The 22,825-nt window shown below is 50.4% G+C and overlaps 1 protein-coding gene across 1 annotated transcript in view; it reads right to left on the bottom strand.

Annotated features, from left to right (window-relative positions):
* Positions 1-8,849: 8,849 nt before the first annotated feature.
* LRRC74A (leucine rich repeat containing 74A) overlaps positions 8,850-22,825 on the bottom strand; it is a 31,095-nt gene continuing 17,119 nt past the window's right edge. The window contains exons 8-14 of the mRNA XM_036842059.1: positions 21,480-21,565; positions 20,917-21,111; positions 17,435-17,530; positions 14,779-14,925; positions 10,499-10,606; positions 9,523-9,605; positions 8,850-8,907 (exon numbers count right to left, since the gene is read on the bottom strand). Of these exons, the coding sequence (XP_036697954.1) occupies positions 8,850-8,907; positions 9,523-9,605; positions 10,499-10,606; positions 14,779-14,925; positions 17,435-17,530; positions 20,917-21,111; positions 21,480-21,565 (773 nt within the window). The remainder of the gene's footprint in view (positions 8,908-9,522; positions 9,606-10,498; positions 10,607-14,778; positions 14,926-17,434; positions 17,531-20,916; positions 21,112-21,479; positions 21,566-22,825) is intronic.

The following is a 22,825-nucleotide window of genomic DNA, read 5'->3' as shown; positions in this document are numbered from 1 at the left end:
TGTCGGAGTCTGGCCCTCCTCTGCCCCAAACCCTTCAAGGGCCCATCTCACTCACACCCACGTTGCCCACAGGCCTCAAGGCCCCACTTGATCGGGCCCTGCTCCCTCCAACCTCACCTCCCGCCATGCTCTCCTTCCCTCTCTGCTCCAGCCTTGGGCTGCCTTACTGACCCTCAGAGGCCCCAGGCTGGCTCCTGTCCTGGGACCTGTGCTCAGCCTGAAGAGCTCTTCCCCCAGATCCACATGGCTCTCCCTCTCTGCCTTCAAGCTGTTGCTCAAATACCGCCCTTCACCCGTTTAAAATCATAACTTCCCCCACCCCTAGCAATGAACCACCATACGCCGCTCTATTTTTTCGCCCATAGTACTTATTATCTTCTAACATTGTATATGATTCACTTATTTATTATATTTATTACTTGTGGTCAGTCTCTTCCTGCTGGAATGTAAACGCTGTGTAAAGGATGGGTTTTATTGTTTTTATTCATTGATGTATCCCAAACATACCCACAACAGCACCAGACACATAGTAAGCCCTTAATCAATGTTTATTGAATTGAATTGAAGTCACCTACACTTTAGTGTAAATAAATGTACATGTTTTCCCTCCCCCTTACATTGTAAGTTTTTCTCCACTAATTCAAGAAGGGTTTTCCCCCTGCATCACAGTGCTCTTGGGAAAAGTATTTGGCGGGGGTGGGGGGTGGGGCTGTGAGTTTTATAGTCTTGAAATAACACTGAGTGGATGGAGGACCCATGGTGGAACCAGGACTCATGGAAGGAGAAGCCGGGAGAGCTGCCTGCTGCCTCCCCAAAGGCAGGGTGTGGCGGTGGCAGCCTCTTGGGTGTGACAGAGAGAAAAGCGACAGCGCCTCACACGTGTTCATAGTGTGACTACAAGTGATTGCTCCAAGGACAGCGGTGAGGAGGGAGGTGCGGAGGACCAGACAAGGGCAAATCCTCGGGGTTGAGTCCTCCAGCCCGTTTTCATGGCAAGATGGACCCAGGAAGCAAACTGGACTCTGCATCAGCAAGGTGTCTGTTCTCTGCGGGACGACCTGCAGAAGCTACTAAGCGGGGCCCCCTTGCAAGGCCACGGGGTGGATTTGATGTTTATGCCATTGTCAGCTTTTTAAAATGTGTCATTTATTGTGATTTTTTTCTTCATTCTAAATATACATCCACTTTCTATACCTAACATTATATTTGTAAATTTTTTTTTTTTTTTTAAAGAGGGTCCCCAGATTGTATAAGCTCAGGCTCCAAGAACCTGCATCTTCCCCTGAGGGGGCAGATTGAGGGTTCTGGCCCGGGCTCCCCTGGTGTCGCTGAAGCCAGCTGCATTGCTGCCTTTTTCAGGTACCTAATAAGAATCTGATTTCCCTGAGCCGGTTTGGAGTCCTATTTTCTTAGAGCTGAAGCCGCTGTGCGGAGTCAGAGGACTTGTGGGATTGGAGCGCCCTCTGCTGGAAAAATCTAGGTACAGCCGGGAGAGCGGTACACGCCAGGAGTGGCTGCATTGAAACCCCACTGTTAGGATTCTGGCAAGAAAGCAGGTGGGTCTGGGGGTTAGTACGCAGGCAAGCCCCTGCTGTTGGGCATGGACACATTCAAGTACACACACCGTGTCCTGTAATTCAAATGTGAGCATGCTTTTGTGTACACGTGTTCCATTTCCACTGCACCTGGGGTAACACCACCTGGGGTCGGCTGCAGTGCCCATTCTGACACTAACCTCCCGGAGTCAGCATCAGACTCCACAGGTTAAGGGCTCGGTCCCCCACTTTGCTGCTAACTACAAGTGGGGTTCCCCCAGGACACCTGCACTTCTGACTAGCCAGCTACAAAGCAGGGGTTCCCATCAAACTCCTCAGGTTTGGTAATTCACTGCAATGACTCACAGAACTCACTGAAAGTGCTATACTGATGCTGGCAGTTTTATTATAAAGGTTATGACTCAGGAGCAGCCACATGAAGAGACATGCAGGGCAAGATCTGGGAGGGAGGCAGAGCTTCTGTGCCCTCTCCCTGTGGAGTCGAGGCAAGTCACCTCCCAGGAAGCTCCCCTGGGCCCTGGTGTCCAGCGTTATCACTGGGGTTTCATTACTTTTCATTACGCAGGCATGACTGATTGAACACTGGCTAGTGAGTGAACTCAATCTCCAGCTCCCTGTCCTTCTATTGGCTGAAAGTCCCAACATCTGCTCATATGGTTGGTGTTTCCAGGAAGCTATCTAGGTAGGGGCCCACCCTGGGTCACCTCGTTAGCATCACGAAGACACTCCTGTCACTCAGGAAATCCCGAGGGTTTTGAGGCACATGCCAGGAACTGGGAAAAAGACCTGTCATGCTCTTGATTATACGGTAGCACGTGGACGCACGCACAAGGGCTAGTCTCATTCATCCTGGGCACACAGAAACAAGTCAGCCCCACCCCAGCTCATCCACAGACCCCCTAAGAGGTGGCAAAACAACACAGCAGCCCCTCCAGGGGTCACACCACTGTCCCTTCTTAAAAGGCCCCGCTGAGCCCCAGAGAAGCCCCCTCCATCCCACACCACCCTCGGTTTCCCTTCCCCTCCAGGATGTCTGCTTCCTGGAGGAGAGCTGTTCCTTTCCTCTAGTTCAAGGCCACTGGTTGGCAGCCAGTGTTTAGGACACAGGCTTGCCTTGCCAATCATTGTTTTCTTTTGTTTAGAACCAAACCAAGCGAAACCAATCCCAAGCCCCCTGCTTGGCAAGGCAGCCTGGTCCCCTGAGGACACTGCAGCTGCCACTGCAGCCGCATAGCAGAGGCTGCAGCGTGCACTGATGACCCGCAGGCCTGGCACCCAGAACCACGCCCACCAGCGTCACCGCCGCCACTGCTCAGGGGCTCCATCCAGCTGCAAAGCCACAGCTGCTGGAGGAAGTTCTCCGTGGTCCTTGCTTCTTTGGAGGCTGGCTCCTGAACCGGGCCCAGAGACTGCGGGTCTGGTGTAGGCAATGAGCCTACGTCCCAGCTGCAAGTCCCAGCTGCCCCTCTCAGGACCTGTAAGCTGGGGCACTCCCAGCCCAGGAAGGGGGTTCAGACCTCAGGAGCCAAGAAAAAGGCCAGATGTCCACTGCCTCCCCTGCATTGCCTACACAGTGCTGCTGGTCCCTGGCCCTCCCACCTCCCTCCGATTTTTAAGATTCTGGGCAAATTCTTTCAATTTCACGCAAGTTTTAAGCCAAAGCCCAAGGTTGGAATGCCTCCCACGGTGTTTCAAAGACCCAGTAGTTGGGTATTTCAAAGATGGCTGCTCAGTTTGGCCCCTAACACCCTCCTGGACCTCAGTCTCCCCGCACTTCTCCCTCATAGGAGAGGAACTCCGCTGTCATGAGGTCATGCTTACATTAAGCACTTACTGTGTGCCAGGCCTGGGGCTCAGTGTTTCACATGCAACTCTGCGGGGGCAGGGGTACCATTATCATCAATATATACAGATAAGGAAAAGGAAACTGAGATTCAGGGAGGTTGAGTGACTAGCTCAAGGTCACAGAGCTGATCATTGGTGAAGCCAGACAGAATTCAAACCGAGAACTGTCGCATGACAGGATTTGCATGCTTAACCACTTTATGGTTCTGGCACACAGAGATATTCCACACTCTTCCTTCTCATCTCCCATCTTGCCTCCCCTGGCTCAATTTCTGAGCAGCATAGGGTGCAGGGAGGGCACACCAACCTGACCTTGAGAATTCAGTCACATAGAGCATCACCATCTCTGCCTTTGCTTCCCTCCCCACTTGCCAGTCCAGCCTGGCCTGGAGCTCATGCTTGCTATCAATTGAGCTATTTTTCTGTTACAGAAAGGATGTAAACAGAGAAAGTGCATTTAAACTTCTCCCTGTAGATACAAAGCTGCGCAGAAGCCGCAGAGGGGCAGGGGAGCACAGTGGTTAAGACCTCAGGGAGCCAGGGTCATATTGCCTGGGTCTGCATCTCAGCCTTCCTGCTTACTAGCAGAAGACTTTGGGCGAGATGCTGAACTTCTCCATGCCTGCATTTCCCCAGCTGTAAAATGGGGATGATTACAGACCTCACTGCATAGGGTCCCTGTGAGTATGCATAGAGTTAGTGCACACATATCAGGAGAAAACCATAATTCGAAAAGATACATGCACCCCAATGTTCATTGCAGCACTAGTTACAATAGCCAAGACATGGAAGCAACCTAAATATCCACTGACAGAGGAGTGGATAAAGAAGATGTGGTATATATATACACAATGGAATATTACTCAGCCATAAAAAAGAATAAAATATTGCCATTTGCAGCAACATGGATGGATCTAGAGATTGTCATACTAAGTGAAGTAAGTCAGACAAAGAAAAACAAATAACATATGATATCACTTGTATGTGGAATCTTAAAAAAATGGTACAAATGAACTTATTTACAAAACAGAAGTAGACTCACAGATGTAGAAAACCAGGGGAGAAAGGGAGGGGAGAGGGATAAATTGGGAGATTGGGATTGACATACACACACTACTATGTATAAAACAGGTAACTCATAAGGACCTACTGTATAGCACAGGGAACTCTAGTCAGTACTCTATAATGACCTGTATGGGAAAAGAATCTAAAAAAGAGTGGATATATGTATATGTGGATATGTATATGTATATACGTAACAGATTCACTTTGCTGTACACCTGAAACTAACACAATACTGTAAATCAACTAAACTCCAATAAAAATTAAAACAAAACAAAGAGTTAGTGCACAAAGCCAAACTGAGCTGGGCATGGAAGGAGGGCATGCCCAGGGTACCATTCCCCTGCACTGCAGCTGACCCCCTTTGGTGCTGGGCTTTTGGGCCAGCACCTCTGGGCCATCTTTGACCTGACAGCCTCTCCTACTCCTGCAAGGCCCCTCTCCCTCCGCCTTGGTCTTCAGCTCCTGCTGGGGTCCTCCTGCCTGCATCCTCCAGACATGGCAAGCTGATAAAGCACGACTCAGCCCATTGTCAGTGGGCGTGTTCCTTGTGCAGTACCTGCACCCGATGGAGCAGGCCTCCTCTGTAGTCTTGCCCAGCCCCAGGGTGGGCTGGCTGAGGGAGGGGACTGAATGTTTATGGAGCTTGTGCTAAGCACCGGATTTTCTTCCTCACAACAAGAGTGCGAGGTAGCTGTGAATAACTTTGATTCCTAACGAGGACACCAAGCCTTGGACAGGTCTTCCCAGGTGTCAGGCTGCTAGACCCTTTGGGGCTCTGATTTCATGTCAGGCTCCGTGGGGGCAGAAGTTTGGGAGATCAGGGAAATTGCATAGGAAGGACTGCAAAGCAGTCTGATGGGAGCACAACCTTCAGGCGGATTTTGGAGCTGACGTGACACCTAGTGGCCATAAGTAGTAACTACTCCACAGTTGGGCAAGTTCCAGGGCAACCCGCATATAGGCAGGGTTTTGGCTGGGCCTACGTGATGGGGGGTGGCAAGTGTCAAGGGGAGGCCTGGAGGGTCGGGGATGGTGGCTTCCCCATATCTCCATCATTCCCCCAAAGCTACCCAAACAAAAAATAACATTTGATGAGAAAATGTGCTGCTTTTTCTCTTTTCTATTAAAGATGAATAAAAGCAACTTGAGAAAACTTGCTGTTTTTATTGATCCCTAATCTATAGTCCATAACAAATTTTGATACTTCATAGCCTGATAATCTTCAGGGTTCCACCCAGACACCAGTAATTATTGAATGCTCAGTTACGAGCATGGACCTGATGGAGAATTTTATAGATTATAATAAACTTAAAAGACAGGCTCCCTGACTTCAAGGGGATTTGATTTATTTGGGGAGTCAGAGCAAAGACATCTACATACCCTGATGAGTAGGGTGGACGTGAGTGTCAGCTCACAAACTCTTTATTGCATTTCTTTATTTTCTTTTCATCATCCTAATTTTGACTGAGTCCATACAACCGTCCAATGAAAATTCAACTTCAAGCTAAGACTTTGAATAAGGGAAGGGAGGGGAAATATGCTGTGGGGAGGGGGACACAGATTATTTCAAATAATGATTCTGCCAGGAGTGAGAAGTCTTAGCATCACCTCCACCCTCGATGAAGAAACAAAGTGCAACCTGAGGGCTGGTGCCTTGATTCCCAGATGCCATTCCAGCACTTCACTGGTGTTCCAAAGTGTGGGTTCTTGGGCACCCCCCAAACTCTCAGCTTTCCACGACTTGCCCAAAACAATTGCCAAGTGAATGAGGTTTTTCATTTCACAGGTATTTTTTATTGAGCACTTACTATGAGCAGGCACTGTGCAGGTGCAAAGGAGGCGCACGAGACAGTTCCTGCCCTTGTCCATCCCAAGGATGACTGGCGAGGTTAATCAAAATCCTTGAAGGTACCCATTCCCCCCACCTGCTCAGTATATGCTGTTCTTGGCTAAACCTTCTCATCTTTTGCTAAGCTCCTCATGCCTCCCCAGTTTTCCAAGGAATTTTACAAAGAAATGCAGAATGGCAGATCCCTAGAACAGATGGGGATCCCTTTTTTCAGCTGTCCCACTTTTCAGGTGGAACCATGAGGCTCCAAGTTCAGGTGGCCAGCTCATGCTGGGCCACGGCTAGATGCCAGTTCTCTCTGTCTCTTGCCCTGGGCTCTCTCCATGTGACCCCCTGGCATTTGCTTCTAAAGGCCCCTGTCCTCATTTCCTGAGCATCTGTTCCCTCTGCCACTGCCTCCCAAATCTCAGCAATCTCCCCTTGACACAGTTTACGAGCACTGTGATGACCGCTTTTGTGCACTGACCTTCTCCCCACTGCTCTCTTCCGCCACCCAGCAACCCCACGCTCTCCCAATTTGTTCTTTTGGCTCTTAACGAGGCCACCAAGGATGTACCCCCTAAAACAGGAGGATGCTCCCTGGGGGAAGGGCATGTCACCAGCAGCCCGGAGACCCAAGCTAGACTTTATTGCCTCGCTCACAGCCTTGGTGTCTTTCCACCGAGGTTTCAGCCAGCTCTCCGCCTCGTCCCAGCCAGCAGCCAACGTGCCAGGAGTTCTCTGTCACTGAGACTTCTTTCCAGACCAGATGTGTTGCTATGGCTTCGTCATTTTCAAGAAACTGGTTTGAAAGGTAAGGGGATAATGCTGAGCACCAACGTAGCCTTGTGGCTGATCGACAAGAGTGTTTGGACAGGCTTGAGTCCAAGCGAGACCATCTGTAAACCCATCTCTCATCTCGGCAGAGTGTTGAACGTGGTGAGGTTCAGCGTGGCACAGGGATGGGGATGGGTTTACGCTGTCGGCAGGGCTTTGGTAGCAGATTTAAGTTCAGAATGTGCACACGCTCATTCTGGGTCTGAGCCACCCAGCCCATGTTAGAGAAACACACGTGTGCAAACATGACACACAAAAGAATGTTGGTGACTGATTATTATTTGTAGTAGCAAAACATTGGCAATAACTTAAATGTCCATAAAATGAGAGTCTCTTTCTGCACTATGAGACTTCTTTCTGCACTATGAAATACCATGTAGCAGTTAAAAAGACTGAGATAGATCTAAACATACCAACATGGACAGTTCACCAAGACACATTGTAAGGCAAAGCAAGTGCAGAGGAACGTGACAGTATGATTCTATTTATGATAAATAAGAAGCTGTGTGTGTGTGTGTGTGTGTGTGCGTGTGCGTGTGTGTATGAGGGTAAAATGATATAATAGTAAAACACATGTGTACTCTGAGCCTACCACCTGCCAGGTAGTGTTCTAAGTGCTTCATAGGCATTAACTCATTTAATCCTTAAAAGCTCCCAGCAGCATAGGTACTATTATTAGCCCCGTATATAGATGGGTAAACTGAGGCACAAGGAGGTTGGGTAAATTGCCCAAGGTTCCACAGGAGTGGAGCTGGGATTGGAACTCAGGTGGCCTGGTCCCAGAGTCCCTGTTTTTAACACTTAGAGAACACGCACTCACACACACACACACACACACACACACACACACTTGATTGCAAGTACGTGGGAAAAGCTATGGAAACGTGCACCTGGGATTGTTCACGAGTGCCCTCTGGGAGGCAGCAGGGACTGTGGGGGCAGGTAAAAGAGGTCCTTCACTTTCTCCCTAGTATACCTTGGTGGATTTAGAATTTTTACAAGTAGATATTATTTGTACCAAAAAATGACAATGAAAAAATCATGCAACAGTAAAAATGACGACTCTGCTCTTCAATTGGAACCAACAGAGCTGCAGCGTGTGACCTGAGGGGAACTTGAGGTGCCCACAAGAGCTCCCCACTTGGGTCCTGAGACCCTAGTTCTGCCTCTCCATGGCCATGTGACCTCATCTGCAAAGCTGGAGGGTTGCTGGACCTGGACCCGGTCTCCTGACCTCTGCCTCGTGCTCTTTCCCACCAGCATCCCAAGGAACAGGAGGCCGTACTTCAGGGAGGGCAGGCGGGGAGGTCCAGGACACAGGCACAGAGTAGGGGGGCCTGGGGTGGTGTGCAAGCCTGAGCCACCCTGCGGGTGTCGGGGGTGCTTGCTGGATGATGGTGTCGCTCCTGAATGACAGCATCATGTGCCAGCCCCTTATGTGCATTGTCTCCACTTGATTCTTATGAAACTCTCTCAGGTGCTGTGGTTATCACCCCATTCTCAACACTTGGAGACTGAGAGCTCTGCGCACGGCCGCACCCTTACTAGCTAGAGCAGGGTTGCAGCTGGGTCAGTCTGTGCGGTGGCTTCTCCACACATGAGAGACACTGATGGGGGCAAGGACGGAGGTATTGGGAGAAGGCTGTGGGGCAGGACCAGATGGGGGCCTCCTCTGACAGACTCCTTAGGGATTCCATGAGACACCAAGCTGCAGGGCCTTATGGACCAACCTGCAGACCAGCAGGGTCCTGCAGCCTCGGCGAGGAGGAGTGGGTCCTGGGACCACGCAGACCGGGGTGCTAAGGCCACAGCTGCCCCTTTCTGGCCACAAGCACTTGGCTCTGTGCTTTCCTTCTCTAAAGCTCCGATCATTATTCACAGCATGGGCGTGATACTAGTGCCCGTTGGGCGCTGTGAGAATTCAGGCACCTGTCTGGTGACTGGCGGGGTTCTTGGCACGTGGTAAGGGCTCATGGATGTTGGCTGCTGTTAGGACCATTATCACGGTCCTTTCCGATCTCTTCAAGGAGTTCAGCCTAGGTCACAACCGGCCTGGTTGCCTAAACTCCAGCAGCGTTGAAAGACCTGCAGTTCCTCAGTGCACCGTGCTGGCCCACACTTCAGGCTTGGTACTTGCTGTCCTCTGTCCTCTTGTCTGTCTGTGTGACGCCCCCTTCCCCCCAGTGATACCTCCTCTTTGGGCCACTGTGATACCTGTACACGCCCCCAACTGCCCCTCTCACCACACCAGGGCCTATCCATTTGCTCCTTGTGTCACCTCCTATCTGCTCCAGGGCGGCCCCAGGAGCCAGGGTGCCTTAGAGGGAACCGGGGGCCTGCCCAGGGCAGAAGGGAAGCCCAGATAGGGCTGGACGGCGGGGCCGGGCTGACCTGAAGTCCACCATATCTGTCTTCTCACCCAGCTTCTTTATCAGCTCCCTGACTTGGTACCGGTTTACGGGGACCTTGTTCTGCTGAGGAAGCAGATAGAACATGCAAGGTCAATGGAGCTCTCTGCTCCCCCCAGACCTCTCCCGTCTCACACACACACACACACCCCACAATGCCTCACTGCCCTTGGGACCACAGCTGGCAACAGTTTCCTCGGTTCAGAAGAAACGGAACCCACACCACGCAGGGCAGGAAGAAGCGTCCCCGCCCTTGTCCGTGGGTTGCTGCCCAGACTCCAGAGCCTCTCTTTTCTCTGGGGAGCAATAGGGGTGAAGGAGATGGGGATCCAACTGGAGTAGGCGGCGACTTTGCAGCATGGGAAGTTCATCCTTACCTCCCTGCTACCGAGTCTGGCCGGCCCTCTGCACCACGGGCCTGGCACCGAGGGTCTTATCCCCCCACCTGGGCCCCCATGAAGTCCTATTCTTGCAGGGCCTGTCCTTCCTAGGGCTGCCCTGGTGACAGACCTCTTCATGCTTGCATTTCAGGGGGCCCTCAGCACCTCCATCATATCCCACATGTGAAGGTGTGGGATTTCAGGCAAGATGATAGGGCCAAAGGCGAAATACTGGGGTTTCGGGATGTGGTCTCTTCTCCCACTCCCTTTTAAAATCTGCCCAGTAGCCACATGCAATGGGAGAAAGGCCTAGAAGATGAAGAATGTGTGTCTTCAGGCAGCATCTTGGGTCACCAGTGGCACCCAGACGTGCAGTACAGAGAATGACTTCAGCAGGCAGTGGAAGGAGGCCTTAGGTGTCCCTCTGGGTCTAGGTAAAGCAGTGGATAAGTTGGCTTCTCACAGCCAATCCCAAGGAACTCTTTGAGGTGCTCATGCCGTGTCCTGTCTGTCTCTCTCTCACACACACACCCCTGCGCGTGCACACATAGTGCCTGCGTCCACTAGGAATCCACACACCTGTATCATAGCTTTCCGGAACTCGCCCACAGGCATCGTCGTCTCTCCACTAGGGTTCAAGCTCCTGAAGAAGTCCAGGACCGAGATTTTGTGTTGGTCTGCATAGCTCTGAGAGAAGGAGGAGACACCAGGAGCCTTGTAATATCTATACCAACTCCCCCCAACCCCCGCCCCCCACCCCTGCTTCCCACCCCTGCCCGCCCAGACCGAGGTCTGAGGTCCGGCAGAACCACACGCCACGATGCTTCTGTGTGTCTGCCCCACCGACACTGAGCAGGCTCTCCTGCCATTCGACGTTCCACAGGTGGAAGGATTGGAGTCGACACTGCTGAGCTCCCACAGTTTGGAGGGAATAGGGCGGTGATCATGTTTACATGTATTATTTAGTTTTGAAGTTGTCCTGCTAAGACTAGCAAAGATGGTGCTCTATGTACATGGGTGGCCTGTTGTTAACTCAGAGACCAAAAGACCAAACCTCAGCCAGGTAGCGGGACAGGCAGGAAAGGCTCCTGGTGTTCACAGAATTCTCATCATTTTCTACAAATACTTATATGGAGACGTACTGTGTTAGAGTATTTATAAATAATATTTCACTGTTTTCAATTCAAAGATATTACCTACTCACATTTTAAGGAAAGTTTAGATTAATAGAAAGAAGAAAATTAAAAATAACCCATAAATCCAATCCCACCATCCAGAGGTAACACCTTGATGTATATTTTTTCATCTACCTGTCTATCTATCTACCTATCTATCTATCTACTAAACATACTGTTTTATAAAATGCACTGTATTAATATATTGTGAACTTTCCAGTACCATTAAAATATTCTTTTGGGTCTCTTTTTAGTATCTTTTTGTTTCTTTTCCCCTCCGACTCTCTAAAGGCCATAGGCAAGGCCCAGCTTTCTCGATAGATATTTCTGCAGACACCCTGCTCACAGAGGACTTCCTTGGGGATCAGTCCCTGGTCCCCGCTCTCCTCTCCCCACACTTCCCTCTCTGGTGTGCGCTGCCTACACCAGCCCACCCCGGGATGAATCCCACCTACGTTTCCAGTTCTGCATCCCCAGCAGCTGCTCGCAAGTCCATGCTAAACCCCACCGACACCTCAATCCAACACGTCTAAAGCAAACCTCAGTCAGCTGAATTCTGCAATCTGTTACTGAGTGCTGCGGCAGATACCACGGGCGGGCTCTCAACACCCACTCCGCTTCCTTCACAGCCCGCCTCTCTATAACTATAACACAGAGGCTGGAAAACTAAAAACCAGCATTCCCCAAGCCCCCTTGAAGCTACGGGTCAGAATGGGATGGGTTTCGCCAAGCCCTTGGGTGATGCGTATGTGTGACCCATGTGATCTGGAGAGAGCAGGCTGCCGGCAGCCATGGGGGTGGCTTCCCGATTCAGCGGGCGATTCCTGATTGGGCGGCTTCCTGACCTAGGCAGAAGCGGCAGCCATCGTGGCTGGCCAGTTGGGGTGTCTGGAGAGCCATTTCTGGAATCTAAACATAGAGTCTTTCTTCAGCCCTCCTAATGTCTCTGGGGTCTATCGCTGGTAATAGATCCCTCTTTGCTTAACCTAGCGGAGTGGATTCTGTGGTCAGCAACTAAGAGCCTTGATGGGCATAAGGGCCCGTTACTTTGGTAGGTGCTTTTGATAAGACCCAACGTAGCTCCTGCCCTGGAGGAGTTCAGAGCCTTGCGGTGAAAGGGTGAAGCACAGGGCTGCAGGAGCATGTGGCAAGGGCATGTACTCTTGACCAGGAAACCTGAGAAGGGTTGCCCAAGGATGTGACACTCCGGTGCAGACCTAGAGAGTGAGGAGGAGTGAGTGAGACACAAAGGAAGGGTGTTTAGGCAGAGGGACTCAGAGTTAATGTTAAGAGAGAACTGATGCAAAAAGGAATGGGGAGGGACTTCCCTGGTGCCGCAGTGGTTAAGAATCTGCCTACCGATGCAGGAGACACGGGTTCGAGCCCTGGTCCGGGAAGATCCCACATGCCGCTGAGCAACTAAGCCCGTGTGCCACAACTACTGAGCCTGCGCTCTAGAGCCCACGAACCACAACTACTGAGCCCACGTACCACAACTACTAAAGCCCGCGCGCCTAGAGCCCGTGCTCCGCAAAAAGAGAAGCCACTGCAATGAGAAGCCCGCGCACCTCAATGGAGAGTAGCTCCCGCTCGCCGCAACTAGAGAAAGCCCGTGAGCAGCAACAATACCCAACGCAGCCAAAAATAAATAAATAAATAAGTTAAAAAAAAAAAAAAAAAAAGGAATGGGGAGAAATCCAGTGGGGCTGAAATGTAGAGGAGCGGGGGAGTATGGGAGGGATGAGGCCAGAGCGGGAGGCGGGGCCGGGGGCGGTCCCTTTTCCCTGCAGGACTTCCCTACTGCTGGCAATGTTACCATCGTTCTTTTAGTCCACTGGGCTTAAAAATTGGGAGTTATCTTTGGCTCTCTCCTCTCCCCACAGACCTCCCTTCTCCCAACACACACACACACACACACACACACACACACACACACATACACACACACAACCACTCACCAAGTCCTGGAGATGCTCCGTAAAGACATCTCCTACATCTGTACCTCCACTCTCACTGTCATTTTCAGCCAAGTTACCGTTCTACATCTGGAATACTACAATAGTGTCTTCATTGGTTTTCCCCGTCTCATATTTAACCCCTCAGTTCATTTCCCTCCCCGTTGCCAGAAAAATTACCCCTCAGTCCTGCTGGATTTACATCACAGCCTCTGCTGAACAACTCGCACCGGCTCCCTGCTCCCTGTGGACTCAAGCCTCCCTCTGAGCCTAAAATCTGAGGACTGCTGCATCCAGCTCTAGCCTCTCCTTGCAGCCTTGACTCCCAGGCTTCCCTGTGAAGCCAGAGCCACGCGGTCCGGTTCCCACCCCCCAGACACACTGCGAGCGACTCCCACTCTGCTCCTTTGCTGGTTGGCATCCTCTTCCCTCCCTCTCTCTGTTGCTCACCTGCATCTTTTCCGCTTGTCAAGGCCCTTGCCCAGCCCCACCTCTGCCAGGAAGCATCCTTTTCTGTTCGCCTGCAGTGACCTCTAGTTTGGATTGTATTTGCTACCTTTGTCACTTGTTTATTATTTATCATATGACGCTTTCTATCAGAAATGACTGTATCTGTCCCATCTTCCCAACCCGATTGTCGGGCCCCCGAGCGGAAGGACTGTGGTTTACATTGTATGTATGGTTGAGGCTCTCCTCTGGGATCCCTTTTCTACACTGTTTTAAAACAAGGAGCAAGTCCCCACTTTGCATCGGATAACTCCATTCCCACTCTTCTTGCAAAACAGGTTTCCCCTCAGTTCCACCTGACATCATCTTACTTGAAAAGATATAAAGATACTTGATACCACTTTGCCTTCTAGAACTTTTCATACAATGATAATTTTCATGCAAGAGCTCTCCTCTTTGGTTCTGGAAACTAAGGCACAGAGCAGACCATCCAGGGGCAGGAAGCAGCCCCAGTGGCACACACCATGAAGAACCATGTTTACAGGGCACCTTCCCAGCTCCTGCTGCCTCAGCTGGTAATGGCCCTGCACCCAGCAGCAGGTGAGAGCTGGCGGTAGAAACACCAGGCCTGGGCAGTCACTGCTCTGTGAGGCTGTCCGACCAGAGGAGCTATAACATTCCTGCCAGCTCTAACATTCTCTGAGTTTTTATTTCCACTGTTACATCTGCCTCCTGTGACTGCCAGACACAATCTAAGACTTGAACCAGGGGCAAGGTGACCGTTAGGTATAAAACACTTGAGGGTTCCTTGTTAGCTGAAGCCACCAAATAGCCATCCTGAGCAGAGGGTCAGGACGTCTTGGCATCCTTACCAGCTATTGGAAAGAGCCTGCATGAATTGTGTGCTTATTACCTGCCAAGCATTGTTCTAAGTCATGTGTAGTATAGAATTTAATCTTCACAGCAGCCCTGCTGGGGTGGGTACTATTATCATGCCCATTTTACAGATGAAGAGACTGAAGTACAGAGCACTTCAGTCACTTGTCTTTGGTTGCAATGGAGGAGCCTGGCTGGTAGAAACCATCCTATTCCAAGGCCCTCCCACTTCAGCCAGTTCTCAGTCCTTCCTCTGGGAGCCAAAAGGAATATTCCACAGCTGAGATGTTCCTTGTCAGCGAGGACTGTGCAGACACTCTGGGGGAGGAGAAACTCTAGGAAGCTGAGCCAAAGGTCAGCTCTTTCCAGGGGTCCCTGGGGGCTCTTAGAGGAAAGCAGGGCTCACCTGGATCAGTTTCACAGGGCTCATCGACGTGAAGAGGTTTTTCTTGTTAGAGAGGCCTTGCACTGCTTTGTACATCACGTCCAGCTGGGGGTGGACAGCACACACGCCATCCAATATTTTCACAAACTGCTCTGACACCAGCACATTCTGAAGCGGGGAGAGAGGGGACCCGTCAGGGGGAGGGCACTGCCATTGTGCCATCTCCCAGACCAGCGGACTCTCCCAAGCAAGGTCAGTGTGTTGTCTTTTCTAGTTGGTTCTGCGGTACTGCTCCGAGACTGGGACGGTTCACCTTTTTTAGAGCTTGTGGTTTGACTTGTAAGTTTCCCACGTGATTTTGATCAGATGTCCTAGTTGGGTGCTGGTGGCCTGTCACATATTGTCAACTCACTCTGCTCTCAGAAGGTGAGCATTAGTGTCTGTGTGTGACAGATGAGACACAGCTGTGGGGTTATGAGACTGGTCCCCAAACAAAGGCCCTGAAAAGCCCATTTCTACACCAGTGTTGGTCTTCAGAGCAGGTGCCGTGGCAGAGAGCACCCCTCATTCCAACCATCCCGTCACGGCTCAAAACGCATTGGGAACGCCCCCTGTGGAAGTGGCCTCTGAGCCGGGTTGGAGGCCACAGGAGAACATGTGGTCTGTGAAATGGTGTTTGATCAAACCTGGCCTCCCTCAGTGTGATTGATCTGCTTCATTCCTCAGATGTGGTTCTCAGTATCTTTTGGCATTTCAAAGAATTAAATCCATGCTTAAGGGCTGAAGACTTACTCCCTCCCCTTTAGAGATATTCTAGAGAAAGCTCTGGAAGCATCTACAATGAAGGGATTCCAACACCACTTAGAGTTATGGCGGCATCGTTGACAAAAGGGAAGGAAAAGGCCAATTCAGACCTATTTGTTCTGGAAGGCTTGTGGAGTGGCAGTGAGATCCCAGCTCATGGGTTTATATGCCATCTTGGGGCCTAAACAGCACCATTTCTAACATTTCCTCAGACAGGCAGTGCTGGGGTTCATACCTCCCAACCTGCACTGCGGGGGGCGGGGGGAGGAGCCAAATGCTAACAAACTGGGGACCTGTGGTTGAGATTCAGAGGCAGCATCATGGGGTGCAGGTCAGAGCTGTAGGATGAAGGTGGAGAGGGCCTCTGAAGAGGAAGACCCATGAGCACAGGGAGGAGCCTGGGGCAGGGAGGAAGGGGCGAGGGAACAAAGTGAAAAGAAAAGCAGGTATGTTTTTGTAATGTTTTATAATCGGTGGCAAATTTTACTTATTATTCAGTTCCAAAAAGCTTGGGTTTCAAATGCAAAATATCATCACTGATAGAATTGTAAGGTATTAAAATCTTAACAAAACATCACATTAGTGTGGCATTAAGCAAATGGAAAAGGACTTTAACACTGTACCTTTACAGAACTCTAGAATAGGAGGCAGAAGCCCTGCGTTTTACTCCTTGCTGTGTTTCTCACTTGCTGTGTGGTCCTGGGCAAGTGACCTAACCTCTCTATTTCAGTTTCCTTACATGTAAAATGGGAAAATGAGGAAAAGTACTTGTTATGGGTTGAATTGTATCCCCCACAAAAAAAAATTTTTGAAATCCTAACCTCCACTACCTGTGAATGTGACGTTATTGGGAAATAGGGTCTTGGCAGGTGATCAAGTTAAAATGAGGTCATTAGGGTGAGCCCTAATCTGATATGACTGGTGTCCTTGTGAAAAAGGGAACACTGGGATATGGAGACAGACATGCCCACAGGGAGAAGCCACTGAGGCTGAAGACAGAGATTAGGGGGTTATTTTTACAAGCCAAGGGACAGCAAAGATTGCCAGCAAACTACCAGAAGCTAGGAGAGAAGCAGGAACAGATTCTCCCTCACAGCCCTCTGGAGGAACCGACCCTACCAACACCTTGATCTTGGACTCCTAGCCTCCAGAACTGTGAGACAATAAATTTCTGTCACTTAAGCCACTTGGTTTGTGTACTTCGCCATGGCAGCCCTAGGTCATGGATACACTCTACCTACCTCCCAGGGTAGGATTAAATGAACTGGTGTCTATAAAATGACTTTGGGGCTAAAAAAAGAGTATAGAGTAGTAGATAAGTATAGGATATTGTTGGCACCAGCTCCCACCTCTAGGATGATTCTGGTGAGAGAAGCTGGCAGAGTGGAGTCACCTCCTCAGGCTTCCCTCCTCCATCAAGGTTTATTTACACTCAAATACTACTCTGAGTAGGCTGAGTCATGAAATGAAAACACAGGTCTGTACACGTTTTAATACTCAGAGTCTAAAAATCCTGTGATTCTGGAAGCATTCTAAGGCCCAAAGCCATCCATCAACAAAGCTGACGGTAGACAAGTCTGTTCTGGGGGGTCCCCCTGCCTTTGCTTCTGGTGTTCCTCCTCTCTGCCCTCAGGCCCACTGTTGGGGGTGCAGGTCCTGGGTTCCCAGGATCTGGTAAATAATTTCACACCATGATGTTTTTGACCGAATGGCTATTCCTATGGAAAGGACCTCTGGAAGGGGCAGAGTTGTACTCTAAAAGGAGTAGCCTTTTCATGGAGCAGTTCTGTGAGGGCCCTGAGGGCTAGAGCTGGCACAGTGGCCATGGTAACTGGCTTGCTCCCAAGTGCAAGCAAACAATTTGATCACTTACGGAAATGTCAATATCCTCCATCTTGGATTTGGGGTTCCTCTTGATGGACAGGATAAGTAACACAGCCCCATCCATACTTAGAGGGTTCAGGTAAAGCTGTGGGAGGAAGGGCGAGGCAGAAGGAGGCAGAGATGAGGATAGGAGAGGCTGGCTCAGAGCATGGTTTCCATTTCCTCCCATCAAATCACAATCTCTGTCTTCCTCCCAGACTTCTCTGTAAGCACCCATCTCCCTGTCTATTTGTCATCCATTCACTTGTCCATCTCACTGCTCATCCATCCATCCATCCATCCATCCATCCATGCATCCAAATATCCATCCAACAAACATCCACGTGCTAGTCACTGGGTTAAGCGCTGAGGGATGCACAGGCAAACATGACAAAATCTCTGCCCTCAGGTAGCTTACACTCTAGAGAGGGACACAGGCAAACAAGCAAATGAAATCTAAAGTGCGATGATGGCAATGACAGAGGTACCCATTGGTACCATAGAAAACGAGGAAAGGGGGACTTCCCTGGTGGCGTAGTGGTTAAGAATCTGCCTGCCAATGCAGGGGACACAGGTTCGAGACCTGGTCTGGGAAGATCCCACATGCCACAGAGCAACTAAGCCCGTGCACCACAACTACTGAGCCTGCGCTCTAGAGCCTGCGCTCTAGAGCCTGCGAGCCACAGCTACTGAAGCCCACACGCCACAATTACTGAAGCCCGCCCGCCTAGAGCCCGTGCTCCGCAAAAAGAGAAACCACCGCAATGAGAAGCCCATGCACCGCAACGAAGAGTAGCCCCCGCTTGCCGCGACTAGAGAAAGCCCGCGCGCAGCAACGAAGACCCAACGCAGCCAAAAACAATAAATAAAATAAATAAATTTATTTTAAAAAAAAATAAGAAAAGAAAACAAGGAAAGGGGCATCCAGTATGGTGGAGGGGACACTTGAGCTAAGCCTTGCAGGACTAATGGGGATTAGCTAGGGATGAAGAAGGCAGACAGGACCAGAGGAGGGAATAAGGTGCACCAAAGAAGACAAGGGAAGGCAAGTGCAAAGGTGCAGCGGTGTGTGGGCAAAAGTAAACGTTTCATGAGCAGGAGGAGAGAGCGTGAGGCTACAGAGCTGCGATGGGTCAGATTGCACAGGACCTTGGGGGCTTAGCTAAGTACTCAGGGCTTTATCTCAACGGTACTGGGAGCCACTGAGGCGTGGTGTGGAGGTTAACAGCAGGGAGCACGGAGCCCATTGGCTCTGCTGACTAGTTTTCTGGTCTTGTGTTAGTTTCCTGACTACTGCGTACCTATCGCCTAGGGCTGCACGGAGGAGTCAGTACATAACTTCAGGTAAAGCATTCAAAAGAGTGCATGGTACATAGTAAGCAGCCAGTGAATGTAACTTATTATTATTGAAGGCTTTCAGCTGATGGTTTCCTGATGAGGCTGACCAAAACTCTATGTCAGGGGGCTCCCAGGCTCTTTCAGTACTCCAGTGAGAAAAGACAGCCTGGAGCCCTGCCCTCATAGCGCTTAGCATCTAGAATCTTTGGTTTGACTCACGTGTGGGGGGAATTCCTTATTTTTCCAAGATTAAGAAAAGGAGGGCTGGGGCTGGCTGTGGAGAGCAACAGATAATTCCTGTGGCAAAACTGATGTGGCCTCCACATACGACCAAACTAAAAGGTATATTTTAAGCTTTTTTTCTTTCACTTTTAAAACAATTTTAAAAATTAAAATATTTGGTCATCGTAGAAAAAATTTAAAAAGCAGTAGAAAAAAGTGTTAAAATCGCCTATATCCCACTAACCAGAGAAAATCCCTGTTGCCATTTTGCTGAGGCAGCATTTTAGTCTTAAAATTCAGATTATCTGAACTTTCCTTGGCTTCATTGGCCACTGACAGAGGCTCAGTCCTTTGCAGGCTGGGTCAGTCTCTCTTCTCTGAGTCACACTTGGTGCCCCTCCAGCCAGGCCGGCCTCTGAGCTCCCCCAGTCACTAGACGGCCACCTGGTCTGGTCTGCAGTCACCACGCTCCCTCCACTGGTTGGAATCTGACTCCCTGTCGTCACCTCAGCAGCTCTAAGGTGGCTGTCCTCTCGGATGGTGGCTCACCTTCACTGATTCCTAACTCCCATTCTTCTTCCACCAGCACCCCCAGGTATTCAGTCCCCCCGAGTCACCTCCACATCTTGCGGGAGTTGGAGCTGCAGTGGAAAGCCAGGTAGAGCTGACATCCCTCTGCCTCTTGCTAGCTGCACGGCCTGACAAGTCACACAGCCTCAGTCTTCTCATCTGACAAGTGGGGCTACTGGAGCCCACTTGGTAGGGCTGGGCCATGAAGAAGGAGGCAAATCACTTGATATGGAACCTGGCTTGTGGTAGGAGTCCCAGAAAGGGGACCTGTTAATAGAAGTCCTCATCTTACATCAGTTCCCAACTTCCCATGAGCTTCTATGTTATAAATTAGCATCTATGAGCAAATTGATTTAAAATGAAATATGTATTCATTCATTCACTTAATAAATATTCAGTGGGCATCTACTCTATGCCCAGGACTCTGCTAGATACGGGGGATATAGTAATGGGCAAAGCCAAACACGTCTTTGTCCTCAGGAAACTTTCGAACTAGTGGTGACAGACAGTCAAATAGTCACTCAAATGAGAGTATAAGGAAAAACTCCGGTGAGTTCTGCGTGAAGGGGTAAACAGGACCTGAGGGTTCCTGCAGGGTCCCTGGGGAATTGCTGCTCCAGCTGTGCTCTGAGGCAGACCAGCTATTGAGGCCAATGGAGGGAGCACTGCAGGCCCTGTGGGAAGGGAGATGAAAAAAGACCTTGAGGCCATGGCTGGAGTGCGGGGGAGAGTGGGGGGTAAACTGAGGCTGGAGAAGCACACAGGGTGAGAGAACTGGATTTGAGCAATGGAGGCCATGGTCGGGGGGGCCTAAGTGGGAGGAGAGTAGGTGTGGGTGGGGATGGAAGTCAGGTTTACGCTCAGAATGCACACTCTGGCCACAGTGTGGAGAAAACCTGGAGGAGGGAATTCCCTGGTGGTCTAGTGGTTAGGACTCGGCGCTTTCACTGCCAGGGCTGGGGTTCGATCCCTGGTCTGGGAACTAAGATCCCGCAAGCCTCTCAGCATAGAAAAAAAAAGAAACTGGAGGAGACCCAGATGGGAGGAAGGAAGACGCTACCCTGTGCCAGGTGAGAGCAGAGGGTGACACTGGGTTTACAGCAGAGAGACAGCCAAGAACGTACGCACATATGAAGCACAAGGTAGATTTTCTCTCCAGCAACATCCAGCTCCATCGTCCTGCTGCCCCCACGCCAATACACACAGATACACATGTGCATGCACACACATGGACGCACAGACACATACACAGATGCACACACATGGAAGCATGGACACACACATGAATGCACGGGCACACACACACACACACACACAAATGCATGCACAAGATGTCCCGTTCCCAGCTCGGGCGAAGACTACCTTCAGAACTTTGAGGCTTTCATTCAACTCCAATCCTTTGCTGATTTTGGAGAGCCCTTCATTGCTGATGTTGTTGCTGCTGAGGTCTAGGTAGGCCAGGGAGTTGTTGAGTCTGAGGACCTCCCCTAAGGCTGCAGCCCCCTCGTTCCCAAAGCTGTTCATGGAGAGATCCAGTTTCTTCAGGGACACATTAGCCTGCAGGGAGAAGGGAGAACAGCACCAGCATGAAGACTGCATGCAACTCATCCAGCCAATGGGCCCCAATTTTTGTCCCCTGCTGTCATCCAGACAGAGTGCTCAGTGGTCCCCAGGAGGGAGGTCAGCCAGATCTTTCCAGATCCCTCCCAGCTGGGCTCAGAGTCTCAAGTACTCTTGAGGCTCATTCCCTTTGGGCTGAGGTCATTCCCTACCCCCTAGTTAAACTGCCGCCTTGAAGTACCCCCAAAGATGCCAACTAGGTTTCAGCAGGGTGAATTTACCCATGGGGAAGGGGTTCAAGATGGCTGACTCCAGGGCTTGGCCATCCTCACCGGGGCTCAACACACCACTCCCGGAGTGCTTACCCGGAGACCGCTGCACAAGGCCACCGCTCCCTGGATGTAGAGGTGGTTCCAGCTCAGGTCCAGCGACTGGAGCCCCACGTTGAGGGCTGTGGGAGGGAAGGAGTCATCTCAGCGTCCACCACACCCCAGAGAACCCAGTCTCAGGGTTGGCAGAGGTCCATCACATTGGGGATAAGCATCGCTCAATCCTCATGCAAAGCAAAACACGGAGGTAATCATTCGTCAGTTATTTATTTAAACACAAAATTCTAAGATGATTCCCAAGGCTGGCAACAACGTAGTAAAATACTCATACATTGCAGGTGGCAAGAAAATGGTATACTCTATTTGGCAAATACCATCTGGTCACAGATATTTTCCTGTTACAATCTGTTTACTCTATCTCACAGCAATATCACCCCTGAAACTCTTCCTAAGGAGACAGTACAGGATTTAAGAAGAGCGACATGCTTGTAGATGCTTTCCCTGGCATCACGTATAAAAGTAAGGTTTGTGACTCACAGGGGAAGGGTAAAGCATAACATAAATATCCATCTGGTGGCAAATTACACAACCATTAAAACAGATGGAGAGAGCATGGCAAACCTTGTATTTACATAGGGACACTATGATAGTCATGGCGTGTGGTATCGCGTGATGTCTTTTTCACGCAGACCTACGGGAGCAGTGGAGGCCCCAGAATTTCCATCCAGGAGAGCTTTAGGGATACAGCCAGGTTGAAGTGCGGAGGCATCAGGCTTGTCTAGAAGTTGGGTTTGCACAGAAATTGCACATTTTTTTAACTTAAAGATGCTTTTGCTCACGTGCTACATAGGGTTGGGAAAGCATCCTATTTAAACACTTCATCATTGTTATTTTTATCTGGGGAGGGCGGATGTGCCGAGGACACCATTGGAAGGAGAGACTAGAGTGCTCTTGAAGGATTACTGAGTGGGAGGAATCGCCTTCAGGCCCAGGAAAATTGTGTTATTGTTTTATTTATTTATTTATTTATTTATTTAACTTTTTCTGTTTTTAAATTTTTGGCTGCGTTGGGTTTTCGTTGCTGAAAGCGGGCTTTTCTCTAGTTGCGGCGAGCGGGGGCTGCTCTTCGTTGCGGTGCGCGGGCTTCTCATTGCAGTGGCTTCTCTTGTTGCAGAGCACTGGCTCTAGGCACGCGGGCTTCAGTAGTTGTGGCTCGCGGACTCTAGAGCGCAGGCTCAGTAGCCGTGGCGCATGGGCTTAGTTACTCCGCGGCATGTGGGATCTTCCCGGACCAGGGCTCGAACCCGTGTCCCCTGCATTGGCAGGCGGATTCTTAACCACTGCATCACCAGGGAAGCCCTTGTTTTATTTTTTATGGACAG

The sequence above is a fragment of the Balaenoptera musculus genome, chromosome 2, assembly GCF_009873245.2.
Source record: "Balaenoptera musculus isolate JJ_BM4_2016_0621 chromosome 2, mBalMus1.pri.v3, whole genome shotgun sequence".
NCBI lineage: Eukaryota > Metazoa > Chordata > Mammalia > Artiodactyla > Balaenopteridae > Balaenoptera > Balaenoptera musculus.
This window is presented reverse-complemented; position numbering and strand designations above follow the sequence as displayed.